This window comes from Hyaena hyaena, unplaced genomic scaffold (assembly GCF_003009895.1).
Source record: "Hyaena hyaena isolate Hyena2069 unplaced genomic scaffold, ASM300989v1 scaffold_86, whole genome shotgun sequence".
Lineage (NCBI taxonomy): Eukaryota > Metazoa > Chordata > Mammalia > Carnivora > Hyaenidae > Hyaena > Hyaena hyaena.
This window is the reverse complement of record NW_024080721.1, coordinates 784,768-805,129: the sequence shown is the minus strand read 5'-3', so window position 1 is coordinate 805,129 and position 20,362 is coordinate 784,768. Positions and strand designations below refer to the sequence as shown.

Below are 20,362 nucleotides of genomic sequence, written 5' to 3'. Positions count from 1 at the left end.
TGATGCAAAAGGTCCCCACACAGTCCCCCTACAGAGCCCTGCACATACACGGGTTCCGGACCAGTCAGCAACTTCTAGTGGGGCATAGACTGAGACTCAGTTTAGCATGTGCTCAGCATGTGGGTTCTGGAACTAAACTGTGTAAAAAAGTTTTTTTAATGTTTATTTATTTTTGAGAGACGGAGACAGAGAATGAGCAGGGGAGGGGCAGAGAGAGAGGGAGACAGAATCCCAAGGAGGCTCCAAGCTGAGCTGTCAGCCTAGAAAATGACTCGGGCCTCGAATTCCTGAGCCGTGAGGTGATGACCGGAGCCGAAGTCGGACGCTTAACTGACTGAGCCCCCCAGGTGCCCTGGAACTAAACCATCTTTATTCATATCCCAGCTCTGCAGCTTAGCTGTGTGACCCTGGACACATGGCCCAGCTGCTCTGGGCCTCAGAGTAGGCATCATGTTTCACATGGAGCTTTAGGGGCCCCGGCACGAGCCGCAGCCTTCCCGCATCAAGAACACTCACCTGAGCAGTCCTTTCAGATGGTAGATATTTGGCTTAACTGCCAAGCCCTACAAATAACATCCCCCCTATGGCTTCTCAGCCTTTTGGCTAAGATCAAGTGCAAGAACGTCCTGTAGAACCCCCTACAGTTGGATCAGCAGAGGGGCAGGAAGGGAGATCATATATTCAGTGCTGACGTGGTGCCAGACACTGCCCAGCAGTGAGACAGAGGTAAGCGTGCAGGCGGACCCTGGGGCTAGAGTGTCTAGTTCGGGTCTAGGCCCTGCCACTGGCTAGCACTATCATGTTGGCCTGGTTCCTTGAGGTCTCTGTGCCTCACCTTCCTCTCTGTGAGATGGGAATGATAGTGGATTTCTCCTAGGTTTGTCATGAGGAGGAGATGGGCTGATGCATTTGAGAGCAGCTCCTTTGTGCCCAGCAGCAGCACCGGCCCCATGGCAAAGTGCCCAGGCAGAGGCCTGGGCAGAGAGGTCAGCCCCACGGGGGCCTACTCATCCTGAAACCTCTTGCTCCCAACTCCCATCTGGGCTGCGTCCTCAAGGTCCAAGGGAGGCTCTCAGGACAGCAGGAGGGGTGGGAGTCTGGGCACCAGCCCCATGCAGGGAGCGGGGTGCAGGGACGGGAAGAGCATAGATCGCACAGGGGAGATGGTAAAAGCCCAGCCTTGAATCCCAGCTTGGTCATTCATGACCTGGGCCTAGTGCCCTCTCTCCGTGTGCTCTGGTCGCAAGGATACACATCCTTCGGGGCTGCCACGAGCCTTAAAGAGACCGACATCAAAGCAGGTAGCAGGTGCTCGTGAAAACCCCATCGTCATTCCAATTATCCTTCCAGGGTGAGGCAGAAGACGGAGCAGGATAGAGCAGGGAGGAAAGACTAGCACATCAAGTCCCTAGACCCTGGAGTGTGACAGGCTGTCATAATCATGCCGATTGGAGGTCGCAGTGCTGAGGCAGGGCCAGAGACGTGGGGCGTATGAGGGTTTGAACAGGATTGGGCTGTGTGGAAAGTGAGCCCGTGCAGAGCACACATCCCTCTCCCCTGCCACACAACAAGTTACAGCTGAAAAGGGTGAACCCAACTTAAGAGGAAAACAGAGCCTGAGATGAGGGAAGAGCGTGTCCAAGTGCCTGACTGCTCTAAGACTCTCCAGGTTCCTGGACTGAAAGAAATACTCCCCAGGGTTCTGGGAAGCACTGTTCGCCCTTGTCAGTTTAATTCAATGGGCATTTTTCTTTGGCGTATCTTCCACGGACTGGTCCTGAGTTACCACCCTCCCTCAAAGATTTGGCAGTTTAGGAGGAAAGTTGGCATGTGGGAATGTGTTAGAATGTGTGTCAGATGCCAGGTTAGCCCGGAAGGATGATCGATTAGTTCTGTTGTGGGATATATGGGGAGGCCTCACGCCACAGGTGGCTCTGTCTAGGGCTTTGAAGAATGAATAGGAGTTTACCAAGCATAAAGTAGGGGAGGGCACTAAGACAGAGTTGGAGCAGGGTGTGAGAGACATCACATGTTACTTGTGGCTCCAAGGGGAGGGCCAGAGGGGCGTGGGGTCAGATGTGGACAGGGCCTTGAATGCCAAACTGAAAGTCGGAGACATGCTGTGGAATCGAGAGCTCTGTTGTGTTGACCGCCTAGAGGGGCGAATATACTCCTTTGTGGAGTTGTGGGTGGTGTGAAAGTTGCCATCAGATCAGGGATGGGTGAAAGAGCCATGGAGGAGAATAGCAGTCCAGAGAAAACTCAGCTCGCGTTGAGAATGCACCGTTAGAGTGGGGGGTCGTGAGCCTTTAAAGGAGAAGCGATCCAGAGCCCGCGGGCCCAGACTACCTGTGAGCTGCACCTACCTGGTTCCCGTCCTCCTCTCGGTCCACGGAGCCCAGCTCACCCTCTGTTTTGGCATCTGTCACATCAGGATGTAATTTCTTGTGCACAAGTTCCCTCCCTAAGTGGGCCAGGTCTCTATCTTACACACGCTGAAATCCTGCACAGGACCAGGCGCCCAGCAGATGCACACTCAGGGATTGCCAACTGATGAGGCACTCGGAGTGTTGCTCATAAATTCCCAACTCCCCCTGCCCACCAGAAAAATGTGGTCTCCACAGAGGCCTGGGAGTGGGGCTTTTTTGGTTCCTGCTAAATCCCGAGTCTACAGCCACACGCCTCTCTACAGAGTCAGTCATAGGTAAATACATACTGAGTGAATCCGTGAGTGAACAAAGGAACAGATGAATTCAGTCGAGACCAGTGTACTGACACAGTTCATGTGGCTGCGTGTTTAGTGATGTGTTAATAACTCGCATGTCTTCAGGCAGTTCTGGCACAGTCAGCTTCCAATCATGGTTCTTGCTGATCATTTAGAGGAAGTGCTTTGGCTGTATGTGCTGGAGCTTCCTTGCCCTGCTCTGGTCATCATGTTCCTTGGTAGCTTTGGTACGAGGCCTTCTATGCATAGGAAAAGCCAGTTGCTGTATGAGGAAATCAGAATGTATTCACTCACTGAGCAGTTATAATGTGTCAGGTGCTGGGGGTGCAAAGGTGAATAAACCAGGGGTGGGGGTCCTAGTTCTTAGGGAGGTTCCGTGCAAGTAAGGGTCGAGGAGAAAATAACCAACTGCACAAATCTATCAACCAGGAAATGTCCGGGAGTGATCAGCTCTAGGCTGGGGATGTAAATAGGATGATAGGACGATAATGGAGGACTGCCGTTTGAGCTGACACCGGAGTATCAGGAAGATGCTGGCCATGCAAACACCATGGACAGCGGCTGTTGGGCAGAGTTTCCAAGATGGGAGCAAGCCTGGCCCGTGAGAAGGCTGGAGTGGCTGGAGCACAGATGGTGCAGATATTGGGCACCTAGCCTGGGCTTGGTGAGTTTTAAGTGCAGCGAGCCACTGTTGGGAGATCTGAAGCAAGGGAGCAGTGTGATCCCATGTAAATGAATGCTGGCTGCTGTGCTAAAAGTAAGTTGTGGCAGGGAGCAGGGACATAGACCAATTAGGAGACCTTGACAATTGTCAGATGAGATGCTGGTGGCTTGAGATGCTGAAAGATGGATGTCGGGAATGTTTTGAAGGTAGAACTGCTCACACCTGCTCATGGGTGAGAGGTAGAGGGGCAAGGAAAAGAACCACAAAGAGCTTCTAGTTGTATTTAACCAGGTATGGGGACAAGTGGGCCACATAGCCCTAGTTGAGTGCTACTTATCCTGGTCGAGCAAGATGTCCCATCTGGGAGGCAGCCACACAATTCTGCAAATGGATGTCAAGGAAAACCAGGAAGGAGTTGGGAGGGAAGGAGACACGGCCTCACAGTAGCGGGTTAGGAAGAGTCTGAGGGCATCCCAGCTGGCAGCAGTGGGAATCGCGCCATGGCATATTTACTGTTGCTGACAAGGCTCATGGGATTTCTGGACATATAGGACATCTACATTTTACCCTGGGGGAGATTTCTGGTCAAGATGACCATTGGACATACACATTTGTCAGTTCCCTCCTAAAAGCAAAATTCACAGGGACAAAGAGACCAAGAGACAAAATGATGGCAACAAAATTCTAAGTGCTGAAAAGCAGATGGATAATGATAACCAACTTATAGGAACCAAAAAAAAGCTCAATTTTAAGCATGTAATAGGAAAAACTGAGACACCGACTCATACCACAGAACCCACAAAGGGTACAGGAATTGATACTGTTAGGGGCCCCTAGAAGTGGGGGAGAAGGTGAGATTATAAACAATCAGGATTGGATGAAAATCTATTTTAAAAGATTTAGACCTACCAGATCTTTCTCCATTCCTCACAGTCTCCCCTCTGCTTCCCCTTACTCATTAGAAAGACGACGACTGGATGTTAGTTCTCCAGAAAAGGTAAAAGGCTGGGGGGACCCCAGGCCTGGTAAGGGCAGAGGAACCCACTAGAAGCAGAGGACTAAATAGCAGTTACATCTGATTGTTGATACCACAGCCTTCACTCCTTCCTGGGCTGGATGCTGCCAGCCAGGCCTCCCCGCTACAGGCAGGAGATTGGAAGATTCTTTGGAGCACATGACCAGCCCAGGGGCAAAAATCAAGAGGTTTCCCCATGAGTCAGCCCATGAGACCACCCAGTGCAGAAGCCCAGTGTGACACTCACTGTTGGAAGGCCCAGCCAAGAATCAGCAGATTGTAGGGAAGCCTGGAATGGGCAGTAAGACTCAAGGCAAAAACAAGCAAAAAGACCAAAAATTTGGAGAGAGCAATGATGAAGGTTAAAAGAAATTGGACCATGAAACAAGAACAGAATGCTATTTTAAAAAGAACGTTCAGAGAACGAAGTGAAGTAGAAGGAGGAAGGAAGAGAGAGGAAGATGATAAGGAAGGGGAAATTAAAACATTACAGCAGACATTTTTTAAAATAAAAACAGAATGGAAGGGTAAAATGATAAAGTTGAGGAAGGCTCCCAGAAGTAGAACAAAGAACAAAGTGAGGGAAAATAGAAGAGAAGAGCTTATTTAAAATTAGACCAGTCCAAGATGTCCAATACCAAAATAAGTCAGGAAGAGAAAATGGAAACAATGAGAGAAATTCCCAGAGAAACTCACCAGTTTCCAAATTGAAAATGGCCCACAAAGTGCCCAGCACAGCAGAGGAAATTTGTTCCACCTTAAGGCACACAAGCATTGGAAAGTCTTACAACACTTGTGTCACAGAAAAGATCCTAAAATCTTCCAGATAAAAGATAGATTACAGACTGTCAGGGCTCCCCAAGTCTATCTCCAGGTTCAGTGTCTCATCAGAACTCCCAGTACTCATCATAAAGTCACACAGTTCTGATTTATTACAGTGATAGGATACAAAGCAAAATCAGCAAAAGGAAAAGGCACACGGGAAGAATTCCATGGGGAAACCAAGCCGAGGCTACCAGGAGTGCTTCCCCAATACAGTCATGAAGGTCATGCTTAATTGCTCCCCTAATGGGTTGACTGCACACGGGAAATGTCGTCTACCAGAGAAGCTCATTAGAGAGTCAGCACTCAGGATTTTTACTGGGGACCGGTCACATAGGCACCCTCTTGCCTGGCACGTACCCAAATTCTAGACTTCCAGGAGGAAAGCAGGTGGTCAGCATAAACCATACTGTTTGTAGAAACAGTTTAGGGATAGTGAGCTGCTCCTATCAGTTCAGGAGATGCTGGGACCCTCCCCAAGTCCATGTTCCCCAGATGCCACTCAACAGCCACCTTGCATGCATCTCTCTAAGGATGGCAGTCAGGCTTCCCGGCTGACTCTTCTGCAGGCAGGTAGATCAAAATGACATTCAATTTCTCAGCAGCAGTACCCAAAACTAGAGGTGATGGAACAAGTTCTCTTAAGGAAGATTCCTGAGGAAGATTATTATGAATTGTGAGGGTAGGGTTTTCAGGTATGCAAAGCCTCCAAAAGTTATTATCCATTCCCTTTTCTTGGAAAACTTTTAGAGATGTTGCTCTACCAAAACTTAGGCATAAAGCAAGAAAGAGGAAGACATGATAGCTGAGAAATGGGATCCAGTACAAGAAAGACAAGTGAATGAATTTCTGAATGATGGAGAGGGAAGGCCCTAAGGTAATGGCTCTGCATGAGCCTAGAGGTCCCCAGCCCAGAGAAGAGGGCCCAGAGGCTGTGGGAGAGGCTTTCTCAGGATGGCAAAACTGATGAAAGTGCTTAATTACAGGAAAAAGAGAGATGCATACTAAGAGAGTTAAGACCAATGCAGAAAAACATGGCAATTATTAACTCCAAGAAAAATGAAAAGTTGTGTGGGAAATGGAAAGTAATGGGGGTTTATCTGTCAGTACCCTTTCCATGGTCAGAATAAAATACACTGAATACTCACCTGGCCAAAATTACTGGAAGATGATGAAGGGACTGAAATTTTGCATTGGTAGGGGGAGGGGAGTGGTGAGTAGGGAGACAGGTTGAAAGAGATCTAAACCTTCATCTTCTATAGTGGAAGTCAATATGTAATAGGAAATATCTAAAACTGAAACACCAAGAAGTAATATAAGCATGTTATTTAGAGACACAGTGAAATTTCAAAAGAATCCATTAAGGGAGTTGCACGTGGTTGCCTGTAGGTAGAAGAACATGGGAGGGAGGTGGGGTTCAGGGGAGATACTATTGTTAATAAAAAATCTTGTGGAATAATTTGAGCCTTGGTTGTTGATAGAAGTAAAAATTTTAGTTTAGATGAAGGAAGGGATGGAGGTAGGGAGGAGGAGGAGAGAAAGCAAAGGAGGAAAATAAAAAGGTAACCGTTCACACTGCTCTGGCCAGGCTGCCTCTGGCTTCTTCCAGGCACCACCCTTCTCAAGCATGAGCCCCTCTCATGAACAGTCAGGAGCAAAGGAATCTAGGAGACTAGGCACACATTTGGTGCTCACCTGGGGACGGGAAGTCAGGATTGTTGATGATCGGGTAGCAGAATATAGCATAGAGTCTACATATTGGGTGATAAGTAGATGAATGAATAAATGAACTGTGATTTCTCTTAAGTCCTGCAGCTCATCAAGTCTCAGAAGTTTCTGAACAAGTTGGTGATTTTGGTGGAAACGGAGAAGGAGAAGACCTTGCGGAAGGAATATGTTTTTGCTGATTCCAAAGTGAGTGATGACAGACTACTCAGATGGGTCAGGAGGGGAGTGAGGGACATGTGCCTTCTGAGGCTTGCTTGTGCCCAGAAATTGGCACCGTTAGCTCATGTGGTTCTCACAACTCACTTCCCATCTGGGAAAACCAGTCCCGGGGAGGTTAGGGGACACGTTCCAGATCTGCCGGGATTTGAACAGCTGCAAGGCCATCCTCCCCCTCGGCTCTGCTGCCTGCCCCCGAGAGGGTGCTCCCTTGATCACTTGTGCCATATCCAGCCCTGAGCCCCACTGGGAGCCTTTTTAGCTTCTCTGGGCTGAACTCAGAAGCCCCCTGGAGAACCTCAGATTTAAATCCAAATGTCTCCAGTTTGGCCCACGCGGCAGAAGTGAGATGCCCCATCAGAACGGGCTCCTGGAACAGGAAGTGATGCACTGAGGGAGATACTCAGGGTCTTTGGGCATTGTGGGGGGTCTCCGTGGAGCCAGAGGCAGGCTTCTCTATGATCTGATCACTCTGCTCCGACATGCCAGCCAGGGACTGAAACCCTCCGTGTTGGACTTAACTGTTGATCCACAGGTGTATGGCTCCCATGGGGCAGGGCACAAAGGGCTCTCATCACGTCAGTGTTGGCTGACCAGGTGGTAGTGTTATGGTGAGACTGAGGAACAAAGGCTCCCAGCCTAGCTTACAGGGACAGCCTCCACCGAGTGCCAGGACTGGCTTCTTCCACGTGCCCCATGGATGAAGCGGCAGAGGTGGGCTGTCTGGGGGAGCCAGCGGGAGGCCTGAGGGTGCCCGGAACTGGCTGAGAGGGTGGGAAGCACTCAGAGGCATGATAGAGAAGGGGCAGAGGAGGTGGAGAGGAAGAATGCCTGCCTGGGTACCATTTTGCATACAGGGGCATAGATCCCCAAGCCAGTTCTGCCCATTGCTGCCGGCTCAGAAGGGTTGAGACACAGCAGTAATCTGACGCACCAGATTTTGAGCCATTCCTAACTAAAGGCAGGTTTCTATAATGACAGTCTTCACCATGTCCTTGCGAGCTGGTTTCTTCAGGAGCGATTAACTGGGATTTGCAATTATTAGGTTGAATTGTATGAAATTGCCATCTCTGTAGGTGTGAAAATTACCACATATTGGTAATTTTATAGGCTACAACCTAAAATGTGTGTGTGCGCATGTGCTTTTTCAGCCTGCCCTTGACTGCACGCTCCTAGAGAGCTGCTCTGCTTTGTCCCCTGCTGTATACCCAGGTACCCGGGACAACCCAGTGAAGACTACGAAGGAGACTCTGACAGCTTTCATATATTCTTTTCTTGTTAGTTTCCTTGATCTAAATTTTCTTTCATTAAATAACTGATCTATTCTTGAGGTGCCTGGGTGGCTCAGTTGGTTAAGCATCCGACTTCAGCTCAGGTCATCATCTCGTGGTTTGTGAGTTCGAGGCCCGCATCGGGGCTTCACTGTCTGTTGTTTCTATGGTCAGCACAGAGCCCGCTCTGGATCTTCCGTCCCCCTCTCTCTGCCCCTTCTCCTGCTAACTCTCTCCCCCCGCCAAGTAAAGAAATAAACTTACAAATAAATAAGTAATTTTATCTCATTGGTGGAAAGGTAACAAATACAAATAAGCAAAAAGTTTAAAATGAAAACGCACCTTTGCCACTAGTAAACTTTGGACTCTCCTTCTGGATGGTTTGTGTTTTGTGTTTTTATAAAAATGCAGCAATGCTCTCTATACTGTGCTCAACTGGCTTTTCCCACCTAACAATATAGTTTGGACATCTATGCTTGTTGAGAAAGTATTTCTGCACCAAAATTTATAAACTCTATGGTATTCTATCTGGCCTGTGGATGACCTGTAACAGTTATTAATTCACTTCCTAGGACTGGACATCAAGGCTGTTACTAATTTTTTCTGTATTGAAGTGTGCACTATAGTCCCCATGACACGGCTGGGACTTTGTTTGGTTCCTGGTGGTTCTTAGAGTCAGGTCCTTGGAAAGGAATGGCAGGGTCAGAATCCGCTTCCTTGAGCCCTCGGACCTGTATTTCCAGAATGCTCTCCTGCAAGTTCGTACTGACTTGCGCCCCTCTCAGTTTTCTTGAAGCTGACCAACCCTTTGAAAGTGTCATGTGCAGGTAGGCAGAGGCCTTTCTGAGTCTGTCTGCCCTTCAATCCCTAGAAGCGAGAAGGCTTCTGCCAGCTTCTCCAGCAGATGAAGAATAAGCACTCAGAACAAGCTGAGCCGGACATGATCACCATCTTCATCGGCACCTGGAACATGGGTGGGTCCACATGTGCCCCTCTCCCCCCAACCCGCTTCCTCCTCTCTCCCCCCTCGGGTTCTGCTTTGCTGCCTCAGGCATCCACAGATGGGTGGGGGACACCTGTCTTCCTCCCGCCCCCCAGCCCATCTGCATAGCCTCCTTTCTAAGGAACTGCAGACTTTTCCTGAGACAGTGGATGAGAGAAATGAGCTCTGGGATTCTCCCACCCCAAGAGCAGCTGGGCTGGGTTTCTTTACATGTCTAAACGGGAAAGTATTAGAGAGACTCAGAACAATAGGTGAAAGGGCTCTTGGGCACCTGCCGGCCTTAGGCAGCTTGCCAAGGGGCGTCAGTCTGGAAGAGGGCTCCCTCGTAGTCGGATTTACTGAGAGAAGAAGAGAGAGCTCTGATGCCCAATTGCATTTGAATTTCATATAAAAACCCAGTTTTTTAGTATTTTGGTATCTAGCTAGAAATAAATACATACTAAATATATACTACGTATATTTATATACTGATATATACCATATGCTAATATACTGAATATAGATTGTACCAATAGTTAGTATAACTATTCAGCTAGAAATAAGTACATAATATGCACCAAATATATATTTACTAACCATGTACGCTAACTTCTATACTAATACATATTTATGCTCTAAATATATCACACTAAATATAAAGCATACTAATTATTTACTGTAAGTATTCAACTACAAAAAAAATAAGTAGGTACAGGATGTCTAGTTAATTTTGAATTTTAGTTGAACAGATACTGCCTGGGACATATAGCTCCTCTAAAAGCTATCTGTTGTTTATCTGAAATTTTAATTTAATTGGGTATCTCTCCTCCCCACCTTGCCCAGAGCAGAGTCAGGCTCAGCCATCTCCTGACACAGCAGGTAGTCACCTAGCAGTGTCCTCTGGGAAGAATGGGGTGCGCAGCAGCCCGTCATGGAGGGGCAGAAAGTGATCTGGAAATGAAAACATAATTCGCTACTCCTGGCCCGTCGGCTGAGTGGAGGGTGCACTAATCTTCCAGGAGGGAAGGCAGGAGAGCCCCTGACTCTGATCCCACAAAGCACCAACCCTCCCTAGGCCTTCATGTCCAGATATTTATTCCAGGAGCCACAGTAGCCCTGAAGTAGAACATTGGCCCACATCTGGGGACCTGTGCCCTCTTCTGTCCCCTCTAGTATTTCTTGCTGGGTGCCTGATTCCATCAGCTCTCCCCCTGGGGTTCAGGCACACGGGTACACTGTCCCTCTTTGGTGTTTCTTCTGTGAGCATGGAGGTCTTAGGTTTGGCTGGACATGGTTAAGTCCATCCTGTTCCCGGGAGGGAGCGCCCTTCACACAGAAGACAGTGTGGAAGGAGCTGGCTGGCTGGGTGGATGGGAGGGTTTCCCCAAGCAGAGACCACCAGCCCCAGCCTACAGTCCCACCATGAACCATAGCGGAGAGCAGAAAAATAGCAGTCAAGTTACTTCGGTTCTTGGCACTTGTGAGCCAAAAAGGTTATCTCCTTGGGGGAAAAGTTTACTCACCTTGAAGGGTGTTTCGAGGAGAAATGTCTTTCATCATTTCTTTATTGAGTTGCTTTGACTCGTTTTTCGAAATGAAAATGGAGGTGGTCTCCACACTCTTTCCTGTTTCTTTGGCTCTTAGTTTTAGCCGAGGTCACTCTGTTTTGCACGGAAGTCCCTGCTGCCTCCCAACCCTGAGTTAAAAGCCCCCGCCCCAAACCTGCCAGCCTGCTCGGCTGTCATTGTCAATGAAATGTACATTCCTCAAGGATTGTCTCAGTTACTGAGTTAGCCCCAAAGACTAGGACAGTGTTTGACATCTTGTGCAACTAGTTCAAGTCACCTCATGGAATCTTCAGGCACTAGTTCTAGTCTTTAAAAGTTCGTGTTATCTTTACAAAGAATTGTAACAGCACTCTGACCCTACCTGATGTCCTGGGAGTAATTAGTACCTAATCCCCTATCTACAGTACTTTGTTGGGTGGCCCAAATGATTCTCAGTGACTGTGTGAACTTCCTGCCCTGCATACTTCCCCCACCTGTGTTTTGAATTCTCCTACTGTGCCTTTGACTCACTTGGTGTTGGGTTTTGCTGTTGAAGGTAACGCCCCCCCTCCCAAGAAGATCACGTCCTGGTTTCTCTCCAAGGGGCAGGGAAAAACACGGGATGACTCTGCCGATTACATCCCCCATGACATCTACGTGATCGGCACCCAGGAGGACCCCCTGGGAGAGAAGGAGTGGCTGGAAATTCTCAGACACTCCCTGCAAGAAATCACCAGCATGACTTTTAAAACAGTGAGCAGCTGCCAGGGTGCTGGGTGGGACTCTGGGGCAGTGGGCTTTGCGAGACCGGCCAGGAGCACCTCAGAGGCAAGGGTGGGCTCAGCCTGTCACCTCTCAGTTTCCAAAAATGCCTGAATGTTCAGTGGTCATTCCCCATCACCACCACTCCCTTCCAGGGCCAGACAGGGGCACCTGTTCTGGAATGGGGGTCTGTGGGCGTTGCTGAAAATCTCTAGCATCTCCCTTCTTCCCTGCCCCTGCTTGTAGGTCATCCTCACTTCTCTAAAATCTTGCCAGTCCTGGCTCTTCATCTTTGTGTCACCTGCAGGGCATTTTTAGGACCCTTCCTGAAGTTTAGGGATTCTAGACAGGTTCCCCATGCCTCAGGGGTGAGGGCTGGGCGGGGGAGGCCCTTGCTCCGTGGTCAAGCACCATGCTCTGGCCAAGAGTCACCATGTTGTCGTCCCCTCCAGATTGCCATCCACACCCTCTGGAATATCCGAATTGTGGTGCTGGCCAAGCCGGAGCATGAGAACCGCATCAGTCACATCTGCACCGACAACGTGAAGACGGGCATCGCCAACACGCTGGGTGAGATGAGGAGGTGCGGGGGGGTGGGGGGGGCTGGGCTTCCATGATGCATTCTCCTGCCTCCACTCGTGTGTCCATCTTGTCCCCGCCAACAGGGACGCCCCCCGGTGGAACACTGAGCCTCACTTCCTGGGGTCCCCTCAGTCCTGGGCAGCCTGGATGGTTGATTCCTCCAGCCTGAGCCCACCTGGGGTCTACACCAGAGCTGGTGGGGATCTGGCCAAAATGCAGGTTCTGACTCAGCAGGTCTCAGGAGGAGCCTGATATTCTGACTTTGCAACCAGCTCCCAAGTGGTGTCATGTTGCTGGCCCACAGACCCCCACCTTGAGAATCCAGGACCTAGGACAGGGGTTGATGGACCTGCTGTAAATAGCAAATGCTTTAGGCTCCGTGGGCCACATGCTGCTCCTCACCCCTGCAGCTGCGGCACAAAAGAAACCATGGATAGCACGAACGTGAATGGGAGTCGCTGTGTTCCAGAAAGCTTTGCCTACAAACACAGGTCGGGGTTCAGTTTGGCCCACGGGCTTTGTAAAAGTTTTTTCTTTATTACCTTTTATTCATTTTTGAGAGACTGAGTGCTAGCGGGGGAAAGGCAGAGAGAGAGACACACAAAATCCAAAACAGGTTCCAGTCTCTTGAGCTGTCAGCACAGAGCCCAATATGAGGCGTGAACCCACAAACCACGACACCATGACCCAAGCTGAGGTCAGACGTTTAATCGACTGAACCTTCCAGGTGCCTCTCTTACTACTATTTTTCTAATGGTTTTTTTTTTTTCTTTTTTTTTTTTTTTGAGAGAGAGAGAATGTGAGCAGGGGAGAGGCAGAGAGAGAGGGAGACACAGAATCTGAAGCAGGCTCCAGGCTCTGAGCTGTCAGCACAGAACCCACCTTGGGGCTCGAAACCATGAACCATGAGATCATGACCTGAGCCGAAGTCGGGTGCTTAACCAACTGGAGCCACCCAGGCGCCCTGGCCCACAGGCTTTATGTTGCCAATCCCTGGTGTAGTTCTAGAACAACTCAGGTTGGATGTGGAAATACTGGTTTTAGTGGTGAGCCAGTGGGGACCAGTCAGGGCACCTCAGAGAATTGAATTAAGAGCCGGAGACTTTAGGAGTGTGTTTGTGAATGTGAATCTTTGGGTGGGTGTGTATGTGAATGCTTGTGTGTCTATAGATGTGAATCTGTGAGTATGTGTGTCTATATGTACAAATCTGTGTGTGGGAGTGTACATGCAGGTCTGTATGTGCAAGTCTGTGCTTGAGTGTGCATGCAAGTCTGTTCGAGTCCAAGTTCATGTGAGTCTGTGTGTGAGTGCACACACAGGTCTGAGTGCACGTGAGTCTGTCAGTGAGTGTGTGTGGGCAGGTGCCCTCACATGGGCAATGGGTGGAGTTGAGGGCGGGGCTAGTGGTTTCTGGTGGTTGGAGTCAGGGACAGGACAGAGTCCCAGAGACAACAGGAAATAGAAGAATTGTTGCAATCGAATGTTGAGAGCGCTCTCGGCTTTTCTGCTGACAAACCGCAGGCTGCCCGCGTCCACACCCACTGGCCCCCTTCCTTCCTGTCTCCAGAGCTGCCCTGTCAGAGTCCACGCCCTTCTGCTGCCCAGGAACCTCTGTCTGTCCTTGCTGCATCCTGCCCGTGCTACCCATCCCCCTTCCCCCGGCCCCTTCCCAACAGCACGTAAGGTACTCAGACCTCCCATTACAAGATAAAATCGCACCTTAGCCAGACCTCGCCTCCGGCCGCTGCACCGGCTCCCATTCATACTACAGAGCTGATGTTATGTCCCCGTGTGCAGTGCTGTGCACTGGACAAGTAACCACACAGACAGCAGCCTGCCTGCATGGACAGATAGAGAGTAAGGTGGTTTCTAGGAGTAAGCGTGCTGGCAAGGTGCCCGGGGCGGCGAGGCCCAGGTTCTCCTTGAGATGGGGGGGTGGGTCCAGGGGTCTGTCTGAGAAGGAGCGCTGGGACTCAAGTTCCGGAGGTAAGGAAGGGTCAGTGTGGGCAGTGTTCACACAGCGGGAACAGTGAAGCAAAGGCCCTGAGGCCTCTGGGCTGCAGCTCTAGTGGATGTTGGAGGCAAGGCCAGAGAGGGAGGCATGACGTCTGGGCAGGGTCCAAGCTTTATGGCCATTAGAAGGTAGCTTGGAGGCCAAGGGGTTCCCATGCACCTGCTCCTCCCTTGGCTCCAGCCAACCTTGGGGCTGGCCTCTACCCTCTCTGCTCCTTTCACATGGCCCCCAGCCATGGTTAGCACGGGGCAGAGCTTCAGGAATGCTGTTGGCTAGTGCTGGTGGACATCACCCTAGAAGACCTAAGGCCTTTTTCAGAATGTACATGTTCATGGCCGAGAGCTAAATACTTCATGAGTATTACCCTGTTTAACATAAACGCCCTGTTGGGGCAAGGACCGTGGTTGGACCCATTCACAAGATGCTGGGGGCTACAGTGAGGTTTCTTAACCCGTCCCAGGCACAGAGGCAGGAAAGCGATGAGCAGGGATTTGAGCCCAGGCCACATTGCAGGATGGGGAGAAAGCTGGAAAGAGAGACTCCCTGGGGGCAGGGAGCTGGGCCACCCATCGTGCCTAGGGTGGGCCCCAGTCCAAGGGAGGCAGGGGGCAGGATCCCTGAGGTCCTTCACCTGAGGCTCCACCCAGTGCTGTCTAGCCCAGTCAGAATGTGAGCCCTGTAGGTTGTTACGAATTTTCTAGGAGCCACAGTCTAGGAAGCAAAAGGAAACAGGTGAAGTCAGATTTAGTCAACATTTTATCAAACCTCATTCACTCAAAATATTAGCATTTTGGGGCGCCTGGAGGGCTCAGTCGGTTAAGTGTCCGATTCGGTTTTGGCTCAGGTCATGATCTCATGACTTAGTGGGTCTGAGCCCCTCATCAGGTTCTGCGCTGGCGGCGTGGAGCCTGCTTGGGATTCTCTCTCTTTTTCTCTCTCCCCCCCCCCCGCTTTCTCTGCCCCTCCCCAACTTGTGCTGTCTCTGTCTCTCAAAATAAATAAACTTAAAAATATGTATCTTACCATATCTGTAGATATTCAATATAAAAATTAGTAATTATTTTATGTTCTGTTTTTCTTTTTTTTTCTTAAGTTTTATTTATTTGAGAGATAACAAGTGGGGGAGGGGCAGAGAAACTTAAAAATATATGTGTTACCATTTCCGTAGATATTCAATATAAAAATTAGTAATTTTACGTTCTGTTTTTTTTTTAATTTTTTAAAGTTTTATTTATTTGAGAGAGAGAAAGAGAGAACTAGTGGGGGAGGGGCAGAGAGAAGGAGAGACGGAATCCCAAGCAGGCTCCGCACTGCTAGCACTGAGCCCGATGCAGGGCTCAAACTCCTGAACCGTGAGATCATGACCTGAGCCAAGGTCAAGAGTTGCTTAACTGACTGCGCCACCCTAGTGCCCCTATGTTCTGTTTTTCTTACCGAGGCTTATAAATTTCAATGCCTCAGTCAGGTTCGCAGCCCACCTCAGGTGGGACCAGCCACAGTCCAAGTGTTCAGTGTGCACACAGCTCAAGCTACTATATTGGCCAGAGCGGCTTCTCGGGGTTCTGAGTGTCAGAATACAGCAGGCGTTGGCAAACTTGTCTCTAACACGTAAAAACCATTTTGCCTGGCAGCGGCCTGCCTACCCCTGACCTAAAGGGCTTGTTTAACCCAGAGTCCTGGGCCCCGCCCCCAGATTTCCGATTCGGCAGGTCCAGGGTGAGGCCTGAGAATTTGCGCTTCCCGCAATTCCTAGGCGCTGCTGCTGCTGCTGTGGCTGTTTGGGGAACACACTTTGAGAACCACTAGTCTAGACTAGATTGAAATTAAGAAGTGGTCTCAGTTTTGGTCCCGTCGGGAACCTGGTTAGCAGGGTGGAAGGTCAGCCCACCTGGCCCCCGGCTCCTTTTTCTATCTTCCCACAGCTTCTTTCTGGCTGCTTTTGATGGTCTTGCTGCTGGGTACATGGGGTAATGGTAACTTCCCTACAGGGACCTGCACTCCCAAGACTGCGGGCCATTTGCCGATTTTCTTGTTCTGGAGGAATGCCCTCCCTGCCCCCCCGCCCCCCCAGTTCCCTCCGCCTGCTGAACCTCCCTCTCCAGATGGAGCCCTTCTGCCTTTCTGCGTCTCCTCCTTCCCGCACCTGCTTCTCTCCCTCTTTATTAACAACATTGCTTCCCCTTGATTTCCCGCCACTTGGTAAGTTTGCCCGTGTGACTGACTACTTCCTTCTCCCCTTTAGGAAACAAGGGAGCCGTGGGGGTGTCATTCATGTTCAACGGAACCTCCTTGGGATTTGTTAACAGCCATTTGACTTCTGGAAGCGAAAAGAAACTCAGGTAATGGAGCTCATTTCCCGCACGGCCCAGGCAAACCTCACATCCCTAAACACCAGAACTACTGTTCAGCCCTCGGCTTTTCCCGAAACTGTGGCACAGAAGAACCCCTTGTCTGGGTGGATGTTGCCAGAAGGACGGAACACACATTTCCTTATGTTGTTCATCTAATAGATGCCTAAATCCCCCTCCATTCCTAAAGGGAGAAACCTCATCGGGGCATCCTTACAGACCAAGGCTCATTTGGCTCATTTGGCCCAGGCATGAAGACAGCTATTTAGAATAATCATGATTCCGATTCCCTGCTAACTGGATGCTCCCGGGGCCCCTGCCGTGTGTTCCCATTTCTGCCCGAAAGGCCCTTTGCATCCTGGCTGTGCCCCTCCCCGCGCCCCCCCCCCCCCATGGAGGTGGTTCGATGCAGCAGGGGCCGGAGAGTTAAGGCTTAGTCCCCCTACGCTCCCTCTGATTTCCTGCCACGGTAGTGAAGTAAGGAACCAATGAGCCCATGCTACATGGCTGCTTTTTCATTTAAACAGGAGAAACCAAAACTATATGAACATTCTCCGGTTTCTGGCTCTGGGAGACAAGAAACTGAGTCCTTTTAACATCACTCACCGCTTTACCCACCTCTTCTGGCTTGGTGATCTGAACTACCGTGTGGATCTTCCCACCTGGGTAAGGAGGTGTCCGCCCGGGGAAGGGGCTGTCCGCCCGGGGAAGGGGCTGTCCGCCCGGGGAAGGGGCTGCCCGCCCGGGGAAGGGGCTGCCCGCCCGGGGAAGGGACTGTCCGCCCGGGGAAGGACCTGTCCGCCCGGGGAAGGGACTGTCCACCCGGGGAAGGGGCTGCCCACCTGCTGCTGAGACTTCATGGGACAGAGGCTCCCCTGAGTTAGCTCAGGGTACAGGTCCATGGAGACACAGACTGAGACGGGCCAAGGCAACTACTCCCCCTGGGACTCAATGCTGTTCTGTCCTGGAACCCTTGCGTGTCTACACTTCACCTCTGCTCACACTTAGCTCCCACACGACCGTCCTGGCCATCCTGCTCCTCCGGTGGCTGGGCCCACATCTCCAGGAACCATTAAGGTCTGCGGAGACCAGCACAATTTTCTGCCTAGATTGCGGGCCACTGGCCAGTGAAGGAAGAAGTTGCTTATGTTGGATGCCCAGGCACGGTCCGCTGAGCAGCGGTCAGAAGGGCCAGTGGCACAGACACGCCTTGCTCACTCAGGCAGAGCGAAGCGGCCTCCAGGAAGGGGGTGGGCAGGCCTGGGCGCAGAGCCGTGCGGTCTGCCCAGACACCTTGGTTACAGCTTGAACGTCCCTGACAGGGATGCAGAGCCTTTGCGCTGCATCCAGTGAGGGCAGAAGCCGAGGGGCAAGGACCCCGGGGCACAGACGGGCTACGAAATAGCCTGGAGTCCGTTTCTGATCCCTGGGAGTTGGGATCGAACCCGGACCTTCTCACTCCTTCTCCCGCGTGTTTCCCCCAGCATCCGGCCTCTCCTTGCTGCTGCCCCAGCCGCTCCACAGAGACTGAGGAGGAGCTGAGGGCCTGTGCTCCTTACATCCGCACCACTCCCTCCCTCCTGGCAGAGGGGAGAGGGCTAGGCAGGAACCCCACAAATTCCCTCACCAGGAGATCTGCCAAGGGCATTTACCAGAGCGGAGGTGACAGTCTGGGGAGAAAGGATGGCTAGATTCCATCCCATTGATGCCACACGGACTCTTGGGACTCTGAGCCCAGATCAGGAAGTCCTGACGCCCACTGATTCAGGGACTGGGGTTTCAGCCCCTGCCGTGGCCTCACAACAAAAAGCTTCCTCAGGTCCCACAGACAGCAAGGGAGACGCACCTACTACTAATGAAGTGTTGACAAAAGTAACACAAAAAGTCCGTGTGAAAAAGTAAAATGTCCCTCTACAAATTTGGAACAGCCAAAGCTTGTATTATCAGGGTGACAGTTAACTACTTTTGTAGAGTTTTCCTTATAAAACAGTTGAGTGCCAGGGGCTTCTGGGTGGCTCAGTCGGTTAAGCGTCTGACTCTTGATTTCGGCTCAGGTCATGACCTCTCGGTTCGTGAGTTCGAGCCCCACATCGGGCTCTTCGCTGACAGCGTGAAGTCTGCCTGGGATTCTCTCTCCCTCTCTGCCCCTACCCCGCTCGTGCTCTTGCTCTCTCTCTCTCTCTCACTCTCAAAATAAACATTAAGAAAAAAACTGAGTGCTAAGGAAGGTCAACCGGGCTTTCCCAGGACCAGGGTCTGGTGCCGCGTCCGGGGCTCCAGGTCCTGGGGACAGGCAGGTGGGTGGTAATGGCCTCCTCACGTTGGGGATGGGGGGCGTCTTACTGGTGGCCTGGCCGTGTCCTTGCTCCAGGAGGCAGAAACCATTGTCCAGAAGATCAAGCAGCAGCAGTATGCAGACCTCCTGTCCCACGACCAGCTGCTCATGGAGAGGAAAGAGCAGAAGGTCTTCTTGCACTTTGGTAAGAGCTGCGGCTCTCTCTGTTCCTGGGCCCTCTCCAGCCATCGCTGTCTCCCCTTCTCCCTGACTATCCTCCCGAGGCGTGGGCGTGGGTGGGGGGCGGGGCGCGGGGAAGGACTATGCCTGGAGAAGAAGGTGGCGCGGCCAGATGTGAAACTTGGGATCCACGCAGAAACCAAGGTTTTGTTTGATTTCAGAGGAGGAAGAAATCACGTTCGCACCCACCTACCGTTTCGAAAGACTGACTCGGGACAAATACGCCTACACTAAGCAGAAAGCCACAGGGGTAAGTTCTCATCACAGACACCACCCCGACCCTCCATCTCCACCCCCTTGCACATCTCTCCCCTCTTATGTCCGTTCCCACAAAGGCGAACGGGAAGCGAAGAGCATCCTCGTCCGCTAGGCAACAGGAGAAAAGGAAAATTAGATCACGTGTTGGTTTGCATCACTGAGCAAAAACCTCTTCTCAGGAGAGGCCGGGCAAGCACACTTGCCCACTGCAAGGAACCAGATTCATGACACTTAGGATTTTCCTTCTGTCCAGGTAGTCTTAAGATTCTGAGAGGGTTTAAAGGATTTCTGTAACTGGGTTCTGAAGCTCTTTTTAAAGTCCCGTGATCAAATCTGTTTGCTAATCTACCAAGTGAATCATCATTGAACAAGCTTCTTTGCTGCAGGACTTAGCAGAGCCTTTACAGGTTTATGAGCATTATGGTTCTCTACAGGGAAATTTGTGTGCCAAACTGGCTTGGTTGTGGAATACCAATTAGGTTATGAGGCCCCTTGTGTGCCAAGGAACAGTGTTTCGGGGTAGCCACAATAAAGCCTTTGTTCGTTCTTGCTCCACAGATATTTACTGATGACCTGTGATGGGCTAGGCACTCCATTAGGAGGTAGGAGATCAAAGATGAGCCTGGTGTGTGCTGCCAAGGAGTTTATGAAGGAGAGACGAGACCACACACAGCTACTGACCAGATAGAATATGATGTTGCTGAGTGCACTGAGGAGCAATCAGAGAAGGACATGACCAGTAGGGAAAGGAAGGATAAGGAGAGGCTTCTCAAAGACGGCCCGTTTGTGGTGCCCGAGGGATGGCTTGGATTTCAGCAAGTGGACAGGACAAGGAGTGAGGCCGATCATTCCCAGTTGAAAGAATTGCTGGAACAGATAAGGAGACGGGAAATTTCTAGCATCGTCACCTTC

General features: G+C 50.8%; 1 protein-coding gene across 1 annotated transcript in view; it reads left to right on the top strand.

The window, feature by feature from the left end:
- Positions 1-20,362, top strand: part of INPP5D (inositol polyphosphate-5-phosphatase D) — a 122,110-nt gene that overhangs the window by 74,768 nt on the left and 26,980 nt on the right. Inside the window, exons 10-17 of the mRNA XM_039234551.1 lie at positions 7,034-7,140; positions 9,313-9,415; positions 11,527-11,723; positions 12,185-12,302; positions 16,572-16,668; positions 17,205-17,343; positions 19,049-19,157; positions 19,354-19,442. Of these exons, the coding sequence (XP_039090482.1) occupies positions 7,034-7,140; positions 9,313-9,415; positions 11,527-11,723; positions 12,185-12,302; positions 16,572-16,668; positions 17,205-17,343; positions 19,049-19,157; positions 19,354-19,442 (959 nt within the window). The remainder of the gene's footprint in view (positions 1-7,033; positions 7,141-9,312; positions 9,416-11,526; positions 11,724-12,184; positions 12,303-16,571; positions 16,669-17,204; positions 17,344-19,048; positions 19,158-19,353; positions 19,443-20,362) is intronic.